The sequence below is a fragment of the Thamnophis elegans genome, chromosome 15, assembly GCF_009769535.1.
Source record: "Thamnophis elegans isolate rThaEle1 chromosome 15, rThaEle1.pri, whole genome shotgun sequence".
NCBI classification, from domain to species: Eukaryota; Metazoa; Chordata; class Lepidosauria; order Squamata; family Colubridae; genus Thamnophis; species Thamnophis elegans.
In genome coordinates, this window is record NC_045555.1 from 32862022 (window position 1) to 32878414 (window position 16393).

At 46.7% G+C, this 16393-nt stretch overlaps 1 protein-coding gene across 1 annotated transcript in view; it reads right to left on the reverse strand.

Annotated features, from left to right (window-relative positions):
• OGDHL (oxoglutarate dehydrogenase like) overlaps nucleotides 1-9766 on the reverse strand; it is a 75665-nt gene extending 65899 nt beyond the window's left edge. The window contains exons 1-2 of the mRNA XM_032231520.1: nucleotides 9560-9766; nucleotides 4563-4754 (exon numbers count right to left, since the gene is read on the reverse strand). Coding sequence (XP_032087411.1) covers nucleotides 4563-4754; nucleotides 9560-9766 — 399 coding nt within the window. The remainder of the gene's footprint in view (nucleotides 1-4562; nucleotides 4755-9559) is intronic.
• Nucleotides 9767-16393: the final 6627 nt, after the last annotated feature.

Genomic DNA, 16393 nt, shown 5'->3' on the forward strand with positions numbered 1-16393 from the left:
ATGCACACATTGAAGAAGAAAGAATTGGTGCAGAAATTCGAAATCAGTTTCCCGCCTTGCAGCGGCTGTGGGAGCAGCTATCAGCAATCTGCCTGCCATTTCTGAGATGCCATTTGCCAACGCTGTGACTGAAAAGGGCACATTGCAAGAGTCTGCCGAAGGGAATTCCCTGCAGCACCAAAGCAGCCGGCCACCCAGACTGCACACCCAAGACCGCCAAGGCGAGAGACATGGAAACCGCAGCAGAAGCAAGCTTGGGCAGACAACGAGACTATATTCCATACAACAATCAGGCAAGCAAGCACCCTGAGGAACAAGAAGCTGAGGATTTCCATACTCCTTGAGGGATCTCCCTGCTCTATGGAGATCGACACTGGCTCATCACTAACCATCATGTCCTGGCCCACACTGAAGAAGGCTGTCCCTAACTTGAGGAAGCACAAGCTGAGGGTTCCAGATCTGTGCCTGAGCAACTACCAGGGAAACTGAATCCCAGTTCTGGTCCAAGACACTTTCCGAGTGCAATTCAACTCTTTTGACAGACTGCTTCCTGTGGTAGGGTTGGTGGAGCCCTGCAGACCCTCCTAGGCTTAGACTGGTTCGAATCCCTGGGCCTGGGGGTGACCGGTATCAACGCGGTTCGTGATGACAGCAGCGAAGAACTACTTAAGCAGTTCAAGGACGCCTTCGGCACCGGTCTAGGCAAGTATATGGGGACCCCAATTTCTTTCAATTTGGACCCCAACATAGCCTCCATTAGATTAAAGCCCCAGAAAGTCCCTTTTGCTCTCTGTCCAAAATTGACCTCGAATTAGACAAGTTAATTGGCCAGGGAATTCTGGAGCTGGTTGATTATGCATGCTGGGAGAGCCCTATAGTGATCCCAGTCAAGCCTGATAGGTCTGTCTGAATCTGCGCGGAATATAAATGCACCATCAATAAAGCCCTACAACAGAGCGCTTATCCAGTGCCCACTGTCCAGCATTTACTTCATTTCCTTGGCCCGGGAAAAGTATTTGCAAAATTAGATATGGCACAGGCATACCAACAGTTGCCTGTAGATGGTGCCATAGCAGAGGCCCAAACCATTGTGACACATAGTAATAGTTGCAATTCGGGATTAGTATTGCCCCTGGACTGTTCCAAAGCGTCATAGCGGCTTTTGCACGGAATACCAGGAGTCGTCCCCTATTTCGACGACATCTTGGTCTTGGCTGCAAATAAGGAGCAATTTTTTAAAAGATTACGAACTGTTTTGACCAGAATTAGTGAGAAAGGCCTCCATTTCAAAAAAGAAAAATGCCAAATTAATGTGTCAAGGGTTGAATTTCGAGGGTACCTGATCGCCGCCACCAGAATTCACCCAACAAACAAAAAAATCAAAGCAATCCAGGATGCCCCCACACCTCACAATCAGACCGAGCTACAGGCATTCCTTGGACTCCTTAATTTCTACAGCATCTTTTTCAAACAGAAAGCTACTGCATTGGCTCCTCAGCAAGAAGGCCAAGTGGACCTGAAGCTGCCACATTTGCCACAGTGAAAAGACTGCTGTCAGCGGATACGGTCCTGGTTCAGTACAACCAGACTCTGCCACTTGTGCTGACTTGTGACGCCTCTCCGTTTAGCGTTGGGGCAGTCCTCAGCCACTGCATGTCCAGTGGAACTGAGACCCCCCATCGCCTACTACATGAGGACCCTGTCAGCTACCAAGCAAAACTACAGCCAACTTGGACCGTGAGGCTCTGGCTGCAGTAGCTGGCGTAAAAAGGTTCCACAAGTACCTGTATGGCCATGACTTTGAAATCATCACAGACCATAAAAGGTTTTTGGGGCTCCTGGCTGGGGACTGGCCTACTCTGGCATCACTGTCACCACGAATGACTTGTTGGACAATTTTCCTCGCGTCCTACAGTTCATTGATTGGGCTCCACCTTGGGGCATGCCAACGCCCTCAGCTGGTGCCCTCTACCTGAACTGCTTGCCGATCCAATCCCTGAGACTCCGGTTTTACTTATTGACTGCCTTGAGGCCGGCCTGTTTTCTTCCGATGAGGTCGCCTGCCACTCAGCGAAAGACCTAACTCTTGCACAGGTTTTGAACTGGATGTGGCTGGTTGGGCCTGAATTTAAAATGTTTGTAACCAAAAGGGATGAACTGTCTGTTGTAAATGGTTGTTTACTGTGGGAGGACCAGGTCGTTGTTACAACCAAACTGTGTGTTGCAGTATTAGAGGACTTGCACGTACAACATCGGGAAATTGTCCAGATGAAATCTTTGGGCAGGAGTTACGTGTGGTGGCCTAATATGGAGGGGGAGATTGAAGAGTGGGTGGCTACCTGCACACTGTGCCAGGAGTCCAGACCAGCTCCCTCAGAGGCACCCACTAAGGAATGGGAATGGCCTCAGTCACCCTGGTCAAGGGTACACATTGACTTTGCCAGCCCTGTTCATGGCCAAGTCTTCATGGCAGTTGTGGACGCTTACTCAAAATGGTTAGAGGTATTCCCCATGATTGCTACTACAGCAGAAGCAGTCATCAAGGCACTACGGAGACTTTTCTCCACTCACAGCCTGCCTGACATCCTAGTCTTGGACAACGGGCCCCAATTTACGGCCATGCAATTTGAGACTTACTTACTCAGGGAATCAGGCATGCCCTGGTCGCTCCATTCCATCTAGCCAATAATGGAGAGGTGGAGAGAATGGTGCAATCTGCAAAAGAAGCCCTATCTAGAATGGGGCCGGGAGATTGATAAACATGGGTAGACCAACTATTTTGAATTTGAATTTTAATGGATTTGTATGCCGCCCAATCCCGAAGGACTCTGGGCGGCTCACATAAAAGTGTTAAAAATACTAGAAAATTTAAAATACAAAAACAAAGAGGTTAAAAGGACACAACATGCACTCAGTTCTTAGTGGGGCTGGAAATCAATCGAGGATCAACAGCCCCAGGCCTGCCGGAACAGCCAGGTCTTAGTAGACTCCTCCTTTACCAGCACATCACGCCAAGTGCAACCACCGTCAGAAGCCCCGCTGAGCTTCTGATGCGTTGCCAGCTAAGGTCGCCCTTAGACTGGCTACACCCAAACTACTCTGCCACAACACCCCCTGATTCAACCAGCAAACTTAGACACTTTAGCATAGGGAATCGAATTTATGCCCACAACTACGCTGGGGGTGGGGGCTCTCTGGATTCCTGCCAGTGTTACAGGAATCACCGGACCTCGTTCTTACCAGTTAGAGCTCAAGGATGGTAGGATTTGGAGGTGGCACATTGACCAACTCTGAGGCCGCCTCTCTTAATCCAACCTTGGGCAAACAGAGTTAACTCCTGCACTAGTAAGCCAAAGCCCTACCCAAAAGGAGTACGAATTCACTCCTTCAACAGACTACCTAAATCCGAAAATACCAGGGTACTTATCTGCTGAAGTTGCAGGGTTGCAGCGGGTTCCGAGCGAACTGGATCCAGAAACTCCAGCCGCACCCTGTGGAAAGTTCCAGGAGCTTCCACCAGGCGAAGTCAGAGAGGAAATAGGTCCATCCGACCTGACTGAAATTCCAGCACCGACTGAACTGCGCAGATCAAGGAGAGCTACTAGAAAACCCGCCTACCTGTGGGAGTACGTTACAAGCCGGATCAGCCCAACTAAGAGGGGAGGGGTGTTATATACTAACAGCCAGTATGGTAGTTTTCACCAAGGTCCTCTGATACGGCAGGAACAATACTTAAATGTGATTGGTCGAGTGGTCTGACAGTTCCCTTTAAAAGGGCTGCTGCCAGACAGAGACTTTGCTGGATTGTACATAATTATCACTTAATAAAGAGCTGTTGTTGCTGAAGCCTGAGTCTTGCCTCTTCTATTCACCCTCTCTAACAGAAAACGTAGCAGAAGAATGTACAGTAGGTCTTCTGTTGTACTCGATATCTTACTGAGATAATGAGTCTCCCTCAAATATTTGTTAGGGGATATAGCCACAGATATATTTTAGTGTCAAAGGTCATTTCATTTTCAAAGGCCTTCGCTTGGCAGCTTTCTTTGATTTCCCCTTGCAATAGATGTCCCATATCCACCCTTCCTTCTTTCCTTCCTTCTTTCCTTCCCTACCTTCCTCTATTTTATTAATGAATATATTCTTGTTGCTGGTACATTGCTGGTACCCTGCAATGCTCTTTTATTCAGTGCAATTTCTAAGATTCTAAGATTATTCAGTGCAATTTCTAAGATTGTTGCCTGTTGTGAACAGTTTAAGTCTGTGCTCCTTCCTTCCTCTTTCTTTGGCTTCATATATCTGATAGACACTACTGAATTTGGCACAGAAATGGGATAGAGAGAAAATTATTTTCCTGTTAAAATCATCCAAGAACAACAGTGTATCGTTATGCCTGGTGGTACCCTTTCTGCCCAACCCCATAGAAATTAAATTAACAACCTTCACAAAATCAAATGTCTCCTTCGGCAGGATAATATAAAGCTGGACAACTTTGGCAGAAGTTTATTAAAAACTTCCAAGAACATTTTCAAATGGAAACGGAGGAGAGTTCTCTTTTCACTTACCTGGTAGGCTCTAATCAAGGATTGGACTGCCAGATGGTCTTCAACCAGCTTCTCAGCCTTACCAGGTGCTTTAGTCAGCCTATGGCTTTGGACGAGGGACGTTTTCGCTTCAGAAAGGTCTGGCAAAGATGAAGGGAGGGGCTGTCCAGGAAGAGCTTTAGCAGTAGCATTACGGAAAAATAAATCCCAAGACTAAAAAGATGGTTGAGGGCAAGAGAGGAGGGAGAGATGGTTAGCTTAGACCTGACAAGATTTCAGCAACATCATACTGCCTCAACTTGGTCTTCTAAGTAATTCAGTTTCACTTTCCCCTGAACTCTCGCCCTCCCTTCCAGTTCCCATCGAGGTTCCTGGCAGTCAGCTGGAAGGTCTGACGTACTGATCCAAACAGAAGCCCTGCTTTGACATTCTTTTTCCTACTTCCTTATCCTGAACCTCCCATTCAGGTCTTTACACGTATCCTATTATCATCGTTGAAAAACCAAAGGCAGCCATTGCAAATGTATTAAATTATTATTATTATTATTATTATTATTATTATTATTATTATTATTATTATTATTCAATTGTATCACAGCGGCCAGTTGTTTCGCCGGATTTGGCATTGGTTACTAGTCAGGCCCCACCCAGGGGCCTAGGACGTCGTAACGTATTTTCGTAATATGCGTGCAGATCCAAGCAGTGCGGCTTTTTGCATTTGACTGATGGTGATTTTGTCCATTTTTAACTGTTTTAAATGTAATTCCAGTGCTTTTGGAATAGCACCCAGTGTGCCAATTACCACTGGAATTATCACTGCTGGTTTGTGCCATAGTCATTGAATTTCGATTTTTAAGTCCTGGTATCTTGCGATTTTTTCATGTTCCTGCTATCACCTGGTATTGCGATGTCTATGATTGTGACCTTATTTTTCTCAACCAGTGTGATGTCTGGTGTATTATGCGCCAGTATTTTGTCGGTTTGTATACGGAAATCCCACAAGATCTTGACCATCTGATTTTCTGTGACTTTTTCAGGCTGATGTTCCCACCAGTTTGTTGCTGTTTTAATATTATAATTTTTGCACAAATTCCAATGGATCATTTGTGCTACTGAATTGTGCCGCAATTTATAATCAGTCTGCGCGATTTTTTTACAGCAGCTGAGTATGTGATCAACAGTTTCGTCAGCTTCTTTGCAAAGTCTGCATTTGGCATCATCAGAGGATTTTTCGATTTTGGCCTTAATGGCATTTGTGCGGATAGCTTGTTCTTGCGCAGCCAGGATTAGTGACTCTGTTTCTTTCTTTAATGTACCTGTTTTTAACCATAACCAAGTTTGTTCCCTGTCCACTTTATCTTTTATTTTTTCCAGAAATTGACCATGCAGTGCTTTGTTCTGCCAACTCTCCATTCTTGATTTTATCACATCTTTTCTGTATTCTTGTTTTGTCTGTTGGGCCTTCAGTAGATTTTTGTTCTTTACTTCGATTAATAGATGTTCTTGACTTTCTTTTAAATAATCAGCCAGTGCACGTTTTTCTTCTTCAACTGTTTGCTTCACTTGTAATAATCCTCTGCCACCTGATTTTCGGGGCAGGTACAGTCTATCAGTATCACCACGTGGATGTAAACTGTAGTGCATTGTCATTAGTTTCCTGGTTTTTCGGTCCAAAAGGTCCAAATCAGCTTGTGTCCAGTTAACTATGCCAGCTGTGTATCTTATAACTGGTATTGCCCAGGTATTTATGGCCTTGATTGTATTTCCACCATTCAATTTAGATTTCAAAATTTTCCTAACTCTGTTGGTGTACTCTCGTCTGACAATAGTTTTTACTTCTCCATGCTTGATGTTATCCAACTGCAGAATGCCTAAGTATTTGTAGGCTTCATTTTCTTTGCATTTAATTAGTTGGCCATTGGGCATTTCAATTCCCTCAGATGCAGTGATTTTGCCCCTTTTTATGGATACAGTGGCGCATTTTTCCATGCCAAACTGCATTGAAATATCGGTGCTGAATACTCGGACTGTATTTGTCAATGATTGGATTTCTATTTCTGACTTTCCATAGAGTTTCAAATCATCCAACTGCCAACTCAGTTCTCCATTGTTTCATCGCCTTTTCAGTAAAGGATGTAATATTTTTGCTAATGCCAGTTGTTTCTAAGCATTTTATGATCCAACTATGTGGCAGTGAGTCAAATGCCTTTTTGTAATCAATCCAGACCATATTCAAGTTTGTTTTTCTGTTCTTACAATTTTCTAATATCATTTTATCAATTAGAAGCTGATCTTTTGTGCCCCTGCTCCTTCTTTTGTTGCCTTTTTGCTCTACTGGCAAGATGTTGTTTGTTTCCAAATAATCCATCATGTTATCTGCAATAATGCCTGTGAGTAATTTGAAGGTTGTTGGCAAGCATGTTATTGGTCTGTAGTTTTCAGGTGTTGTTCCTTTAGTTGCATCTTTCTGAATCAAGTATGTTTTTCCAGTTGTCAACCATTCATCAATTTGGCCCTTTTGTAAAATTTCATTCAGTTGCCTGGCCAATATTGCATGTAAACTGGTCAGATATTTGAGCCAGAAACCATGTAATTGGTCCTTTCCAGGTGATGTCCAATTCTTTACCTTTTTAACTCGATTTTTGACCATCTCAGTTGTTATTTCTAATACTTGCATTTGTTTGTTGCCAATGCTTTTCTCAAAGTCATGTATCCACTTTGCTTCCTTGTTGTAGTCCTTTGCATTTTCCCACAATTCTTTCCAGAATTCAACTGTGGCCTGTTTTTCTGGTTTTTCACTTTTGGTGTCACCATTTACATTAAGACTTTGATAAAAACGCCGTTGGTCTGATCGAAATTGCTGATTTTGTTTATATTGGATGATTCGTGCCTCATATCTTTCAATTTTTCTAGCTGTTGCTGTTATCTGCTGTTTTACAATCTCTACAGCTTCATTGATGTTTCTTGTATCCAATCTATATCTCCTGATTAGCCGATCTATGGTTTTGTTGTTTTTAAGCCGTTGCTCATGCATGTTCTTTAAGTTACTAGCATCTGCCCTTAATTTTTTGATTTTTTGTTCTAAACGGATTTTCCACTTTGGCTTTGATGCTTTTTCTGTTGTATGACTAGGTACTTTAATTTTAATGCCTAGTTCATTAGTGACTATTACAGCTGCGCTGTACATTAACTGGTTTGTTTCCAAGATGGATCCTGGTTCAATTGTTGAAAACACTGCATTAACCATTTTCATGATAGGGGCCAAAATTTTCTTCGGCACAGTTTTTAGTGATGGTAAACCTTGCCTTTCCTCATTAAGCAGAAAATGCTCCATGATCTTATCCTTCAATTCTTTTTGTTTTTGAGTTAGTTCATCAGTTGGTTCAGTGATAACTGGTTCTAGTGGTGGTGATGTTATTTCCTCCCCAAGAGCTTCTTCTGGGAGTTCTACTATAATGTCTTTAGTTGTGTCTTGAATATCAGTTATTTCCGCTTGTGATATTGTTTTTTGGGTTTTGCAATTTGCCTGAATTTCCTCATGTTCAACTTCACTAAACACTTTATTCCGTATAATAAATCGCCTTTGATCTGCTAGTCGTTGTTCACTAACATTTGAATCTGGATATTGTTGTTTCCATAATTCATACATTCGCTTTAAATAGCCTCTTTTTTCTTGCTCTGAGTTGTAGTAACAGGCCATTATGGCACGGTTTTCATCTGCACTATATTTTTGTCGTTTTGTTGGCTGGTCCACTTGTAGCCCACTTGTCGACGGATGTCCAGGGACCCCAACATCCGCCGCGGCCCTTGTTAACCCGCGCGACGACCGATGCGGTATGGAATTCTTATTTGTTTTTTTCACCATATTGTATGGGTTGGCGGGTTTTTTTTTTTACGGGACCAGATGCCAACCTTGCCATTGAATATTTCTGCTTATCTACTACAAAAATCCCCATCTTCTGGAAAACAAATGAGATATGGACTTAGACAATGATAGTATATTTTCATTACTAGGCTGTGTTGTTTTTCTGTGCCATATAATATATGTGGGTAAATGCATAATCTTCTATTTATTTATTTGTTTGTTTGTTTGTTTGTTTGTTTATTTATTTATTTATATTTTTGTCATGTTTATGTAGTGTACATTGAAGGTAGTGACTCTTTGAGAGGTGTAGTTAATGAAATTTCATTTTAATGTGTCCCAAGCTATTAAGTAACAATGTTAGTTATAAAAAATTATATCTTAAAGTTTATTTAAATGTTTAGTAATACATGTTTATTTTATTCACTTAGATTCAAGACCCCTAACCCAATTTGCTGATATTCTCAACAAATCTAATAACTTAGACTTTGTGAAAGAAAATAGCCCTGAAACTCCAAAGTTTAGAAGTTACAGTACAATGCAATATTGCTATGCCAAAGTTGAGAAATAACAAAACACAAGAACTCCTAATTTAATTAACAAACTATGTACAAATAAAGTTGCTTTCTAGCCACTCTTCTGTGTGCAACAGATCATGTTGCACAGAAGCATATACTAGATTTCAGGACACAAAATAATCGCAAGGAAATTAGAATAGCAATAGCAATAGCAGTTAGACTTATATACCGCTTCATAGGGCTTTCAACCCTCTAAGCGGTTTACAGAGTCAGCATATAGCCCCCACAGTCTGGGTCCTCATTTCACCCACCTCGGAAAGATGGAAGGCTGAGTCAACCTTGAACCGGTGAGATTAGAACCGCTGAACTGCAAATAACAGTCAGCTGAAGTGGCCTGCTGTACTGCACTCTAACCACTCTAACCACCTCAGAATAATATAAGAGGACCGTAAAGGCTGAATAACTGTGGAAGAAACCTGCTGGTGATCTCCTATTAATTAAAGTTTCATTTCTGAAAGGATTTTCTCATCTGTATTTTAAATCTGAATAAAGGAGCACACACAGCACACAGAGAGGAAACAGAAGCACAAACATCCATTTTAAAGTGTCCTAACAAGTCTAAGAGACATAAATCTTACCTTATGCACGCTATTTGGTTCTTCAAGCCATGCATAATACATTTCTTCAACATAGGTTGAATTGCTCCCACTCAAAAATGGTTCTTTGACTCCAGGGGTAACATAAGGCCGACTTGGCCAAAATACTGTCTTGTTTACATTCTTCTTCACAAAGGAAGAAATGCCACAACATTTCAGAGTATCAGCAAGCAACCGCAAGTGACTCATATTTCATTGATGGGGAACTATGTAAAAGGAAAAACAGACAACACATGATGGTTATCTTACAATAAAACACACACTGCGTTACCAAGGTAATATTTATAGCTCAGGGTTGAACTGTAGGGTCTTTGATGCTCTCTGAGGTTGGTGGTTTTCATTACTCAACTAGGTAACTTCATTGGTGCTAGCAAAGATCAGGGTTTGCAGAAAGGAGGCTGAGGCAGAGAAGAACTGTGAGGTTCCTGGTGTTCTCTGAATCTGAGCATGGTTGTTGTCTAGCAGACGTTTCATTACCCAACTAGATAACATGATCAGTGCTAGAAGGAAGTGGGGTGAGCAAATACATGGAGTTTCTTTTTTTAAAAAAAATTTTTTTTTTATTTTCAAACATAAACATACAAAATATATAACATAAAAACCTCTTCAACTACATACAGTGTGTTGATAGGTTATAAAATCTTTCTCCATCCTTTCTATAGTCATCACTTGAGCTTTATCAAAAAATCACTTATTGTCAATCAAATATCTTTGTATACATTATTATTGTACTTCATTTGTTTAATTATCACTACCGTGTTTCCCCGAAAATAAGACAAAATATGGCTTGGGGAATATTATGATGGGAGGGTTTATTGTTTTGGGATTGCTGGGCACAGCCTCATGAGTGAATGGCTGTGTTGCACTGTCGCAGCAGCGCAACACAGCAGCCATGAAGCGACCACACTCATGAACAGCCACCTGGCAAACCCCCTTTCCAGCCGGGCACAGCACCATTCACTGACCTAAGGGTATCGTCAAGCCAAGTGAGAGCCTGTTCGCTGCCACCCGTGGCTTGGCGCCTTCGAAATGGCAGTGAATGGTGCTCTGCACGTCTGGAGGGGGGGGTTGCGCGAGTGGCTGTTCCGCCCTCGCTCACGCACCTGCCAGCCTCAGGATTCATGGCCCAGCTCTCTCTGCAGAGCTAGACCACCTCTGCCACCACCGCATGGCTTTTTCTGCGGCTTCCAAACCGACTCTTCCGGCAGAGGCTGCTCTGAGCGTACGCTCTATGGTTGTATGCTCTGCCAGCAGCTGGCCCACAACCATAGAGCGTACACCCAAAGTGGCCACTGCCAGAAGAGTCGGTTTGGAAGCCACAGAAAAAGAATGTTGGTCTTACCTGAACGTGTCTTTTCAGGGGAAGAGAAAGAGGGGTCACATGTGGGTATGCTCAAAGCCTGATTGGTCCAAAGACTGAGAGAAAACTTCTTAAATACTCCTTCCTTCCATTCCTGCCCAGTTTCCTCAATGGCAAACAATGGTTCTGAAACAAATGCAACAACAAACCCCCGGAAAATCTCCCGGGCCCACCCTTGGCCCCAACAACCTAACTAGGGTGGGTTGTAACCCCTCCCTCTCTTCCCCTGAAAAGACACGTTCAGGTAAGACCAACGTTCTTTTTCCAGTGGAAGAGAGGGAGGGGTCACGTGTGGGACATACCCAAGCTTAGTCCCAGGGAGGGAAACAAACAACTATGGCCCAAGGAGAGTATCAGCTGCCACCCTCTGTAGGACCCTCTGACCAAAGGAAGCATCCGCCGAGGCGAACGCATCCAGACAATAGTGCCAGATGAAAGGGGTAGGGGATGCCCAAGTAGCGGCCTGAAAAATGTCCTCAAATGGATCCCTAGTGGCCCATGCCGCCATGGTCACGGCACTACTAGTGGAATGGGCTGTTATTCCCAATGGACCAGGACAACCCATCGCCTCATAGGCCCCCACGATGGGCTGTCGCAGCCAACTGCCAATAGTAGCCAATGGTTCCCAGTGTCCCAGGCTGGAAGGAGACAAATAAAACCTCCGACCTGCGCACCCCTGCAGTCCGTCTGAGATAAATGAGCAAGGTGCGACGAACGTCCAAATGGTGCCAGAGTCTCTCCCTATCACTAGAAGGGCCTGGACAAAAATCGGGCAGGATGATTTCCTGTGCCCTATGAAAGGGGGTGTTCACCTTTGGGAGAAAGGTGGGGTCAAGGCGAAGAACCACCCTATCCTGGTGAAAATGGCAAAGGTCATCCTTGGATGACAGGACGCCCAGCTCCGATATACACCAGGCCGAGTAATTGCCACCAGAAAGGCTACCTTAAGGGATAGGAATCTCAGATGAACACACCGAAGTGGGCCCTGGAAACTAGGGGCAGATCCCATGTAGAGAACCTGCGTATGGGGGGTGGCCTGAGATTGGCCGCCCCTTTAAGAAAGTGCTTGATCAGGGGAACGTGAGAGAGGGAGGAAGATCCCACACACCCCAAGACTGAAGACAGAGCCGCCACCTGTCGACGCAGGGTGTTGTGTGACAGCCCATCATCCAGACCTTTCTGCAGAAAGTCCAGGACGTTAGGAATTGTGGCCCTGGCCGGATCAATGTCAAGAGGGGAACACCACCTGACAAAGGCAGCCCAGGTGGAATTATAATTTTGGGTTGTCGATGGGCCCCTAGAGGCCTCGATGGTGCGTATAACCCCAGAGTACAGGTTAGCTTCCTTAGGAGTTGCCGTTCAAGAGCCAGGTGGTCAGATGGAGCCACTGGAGCTCCGGGTGGATCAAGACCCCCTGGTGTAAGATGATCTCCTCCCATGAAATCCTCCATAGAGGGGCCACTGACAGCTGGACTAGATCCGCAAACCAGGGCCTCCTGGGCTAATAAGGTGCCACGATAATGACTAGCGCCCTCTCCGCTACCACCTTCCTGAGGGTCCCAAGGATGAGGGAAATGGGATGGAAGACATAGAGAAGGCCCAGAGGCCACCTGCTCCGGAGGGCATCTGTGCCCTCCGCAGACTGGGCCTGGAACCGGGTGAAGAATCTTGGCAGGTGCAAATTCGCCGGCGTGGCGAAGAGGTCCACCAGCGGGTGCCAAACCTCTGACAGACCTCCCAAAACAAGGATGGGTGGAGCTGCCACTTGCCGTTGTCCAGGGTCGCCCGACTCAGCCAGTCCGCCTGGTGGTTAGACAGACTTTTTTTTTTAGATTTTTAGATTTTATTTAGCATTTATAGGCCGCCCTTTTCCCTGAGGGGACTCAGGGCGGTTTACAATAGTAAGGGAAGGGGAGTGAAAGACAAAATACAGAAAAAAAAAATGTGAAATAACTAAAAAGTACTAAAACACAACATTCACAGCATTCGGGAGGGGCAGAAGAGTTTATCCCCAGGCCTGACGGGCTAGCCAGATCTTGAGGGCTGTACGGAAGGCCTGGACTGTGGTCAGGGTACGAATCTCCACGGGGAGATTGTTCCATAGCGTCGGAGCAGCAACTGAGAAGGCTCTCCTCCGGGTGGTCGCCAGTCGGCACTGACTGGCGGATGGAATACGGAGGATTCCAGACCAGAGATGTGTTCCGACACCAAGGACGACAGGTGTCGCTCCGCCCAGGCGCCGATCCTCAGGGCCTCTAGCCAGAGACCCTGAGACTGAGTCCCCCCCTGACAATTTATGTGGGCCTTGCTGGCCATATTGTCCGTCAGGAGAAGCATGTGATGGCCCTCTACAGATGTCCGGAAATGTCTCAGGGCCAGGCATGCTGCTTTCAGTTCCAACCATTTTATATTGTGTAGAAGATCTGAAGCAGTCCACCTGCCCTGGGCCAACCGAGAGCCACCAGGGCCCCCCAACCGAACAGACTTGCGTCCGTGGTCACAGTCACCCTGTCCAGCTCCCAGAAAGAACAGCCCCATTGAAGGACCGGAGAGGCCACCACGGGAGGGGAAGGGTCCGAAGAGAGTTGCTCATCCTCTTCTTTTGAAAAGGGATGAGCTCCCATTGGAGGGGACGGAGATGGAGTCTGGCCCACGGGACTATCCCAATGCAAGACACCATCTTGCCCAGCAACTGTGACAATGTTAAGACTGAAACTAACTGACTTCTGTGAACTTTGCCTGTGACCTGGTGTAGGCTTGCCTGGCGGTCCGGGGACAGATGGACCACTCCTGACACAGAGTCTATGACCGTCCCTAAGTGAAGAAGGCATGTGGAAGGGGTCAGATGACTCTTGGGAAAGTTTATCGAAAACCCCAGGGACTGTAGACTCCGAATGGTGAGCCGAAGGTCTGAGACTACCTGAGGGAGGGACCCCGCCTGGACTAAGACATCATTCAGGTAGCATTGGAGTCTCACTGGGATGGAGTGGAGATGAGCCGCCAATGCCGCCAGCACCTTCGTGAATGTGCGAGGGGCCAAAGCCAACCTGAAGGGAAGAGCCCTGTATTGGTAATGATGGTCCCTGTGAGAGAACCTCAGAAACCTGCGATGAGCCAGGAGAATTGGAATATGAAGGTAAGCCTCAGTCAGGTCTACCGATGTCAAGAAGTCCCCCCTCCGGATGCCCTGAAGAATGGACTTGAGGGAGGACGTCTTGAAGCACCTGTAAACCAAGAAGCAGTTCAGGCGCTTGAGGTCCAGAATTGCCCTCCAGCCCCCCCGAACTCTTCGGGACCACAAACAGGTTGGAGTAGTGGCCCAGTCCGCGTTGCAAATGGGGAACTGCCTCTACCGCCTGAATGTCGAGATGGTGTTTTATAGCTTGATCCATCAGATGGCGGTGCTCCAGGCTCCGAGACGGAGGGAATGACCTGAAGAGATTGGGCGGGGTGGAGAGAAACTCTAACCTGAGACCTTGACGAACTGTGGATTTGACCCAGGCGTCTGATGTGATCTCGTCCCACTGATCTCGTCCCACTGATCCGCATAGAGGGACAGGCGGCCACCTATGGGACGACTCGGGTTCGAGTCACTTCCCCCTGTGGTAGGGGCGACTGCTGCCGCCGGGACTGATGTTGGAATCTGTTCGAGTCCTGATAGGACAGCCAAGGAAATTGCCTGTCAGACCTGAAAGAAGAGACCTGATGATGGTCAATGTCGGAGCCCTATATGACGACCTACGATAAGGTGAGCCCGAGACTCGGTCTTTTTAGTGTTGGATGGGAGGACCTTTTTCTTATCTTTGTTCTCGACTAAAATGGGGTCGAGAGCCTCCCCAAAATGATTGGGATCCTTGAAAGGGGCAGCCGACAGATTCCACTTGGCCTTGTTATCCATCTGCCAATTACGCAGCCATAAAAGGCAGCGGGAAATAACTGAAGTGGCCAAGGCACTGGATGCAAATTGACCGTGTCTAGGGTTGGAGAATTGCGAGGCAGCTAAAAACTTTGTTAGGTGGAGGCGCTCGTCCAGGATCGGGATGCGATCCTGGAGCTGGCAGAGCCACATGACCATAGTGCGATTAAAGTACGAGGCCACCGCCGCAGATTTTATGGCCCAGGCAGTGGCGTTAAAATTCTTCTGTAAGGTAAGCTCCGCGTGCTTATCCTCAGGTTTTAATTTATCAGCTGCATCTCCGGACACCACCGGAGGAGACCAGGGTAGCAACCGGAGTGTCAATAGTGGGCAATTGAATGGCCTGAGCAAAGGCCTGCTCCATGTTGTAGAAGCAGCAGTCATTACTCCCAGGGTTGGAAAAGTTGGAAGGTCGGGCCCACTGGTTGGTTAGAACCTCCATGAACAAAGGAGGGGCCGGAATCTCCTCCCTGTTTGTGGCCGTGTTCAAAAACATGGCCATATCTGGGTCCCTAGGTGGGGGCACCATGGAATCCCCCAGTCCCAATCTTGGTGGTTTTCCTCGTTCAGAAGAGTCTGAACATGGCTGGAGGAAACAGACCCAAAGGAAGGAGGAGGATTGGGAGGGGCCGCGTCCTTGTCCTCCGAGAACCCCATATCCTGGAGATTCTCCTCCCCAGGACAGAACCCTCGCTAACCATGGATGGAGAGGATGTCCTATACTGATGACAGCCAAGAGCGCCCTGAGACCTAGATGAGTAGGAACTTCTGTCCCGCTGGACAATACCCTGTGAAATAGCTGCAGAAATAAGCCTCTTGATACCCTCAGAGAGGTGATCCAAGTCCTCTATGTCCCAATAAGAACTAGGATCCTGCGGAGCCAACCTACGGGTAGAATGGTGCGTCCTAGAGGTCCCTTCCAAAGGGTCCAGCAGAGCTATCCCTCGCCAATACAGGAGAAACCGAAAGAAGGATACCCCCTCCGCCTGGAATAGCACGGGATCTAGCTGGGGAGACCGAGGGAGAGGATGGACTGAACCCCCTAGGCGAGGTGGAATGAGTAGAAGGGGGGCTGATTGGGGACCTGGATCTGTTGGCCGAGGTAGGCCCGGTTGTCCTGGTCTGCCTTTTGGCCCTGGTGAAGGTCTTTTCCAGGGCCTTGTGCCTCCTGGCTGCTCCCTTGTAGAGGCCCTAGAAGGGCGCTGAGCTGCCAAGGACTTGGCCTGGAATCTGGACTCCTGCCCCAGGCCTTCTTCCACCACCATATGGCCCTCTGCCTGGCCCTGTGGAATTTCTGAGCCCTCCTCCATCGCCCCACTTACATGTCCTGGTACACAGGGAGAGAAGAAACCAGGCCTCTGTAGGCCCCGCTGGAGCCTGGGCCCTTTGGGCAGAACTGGCGCTGATTTAGGCTGGTGACTCTGGCATGGGGTTTCCGACAGGCCGCGTAGGCGAATAAGGCCTCAAGCATGTGGCGCTGGTCAAAATGGCCGTTGGAGCCTCGAGAACACCTGGCTGCGAGTAAGGCGGCAGCCGTAGA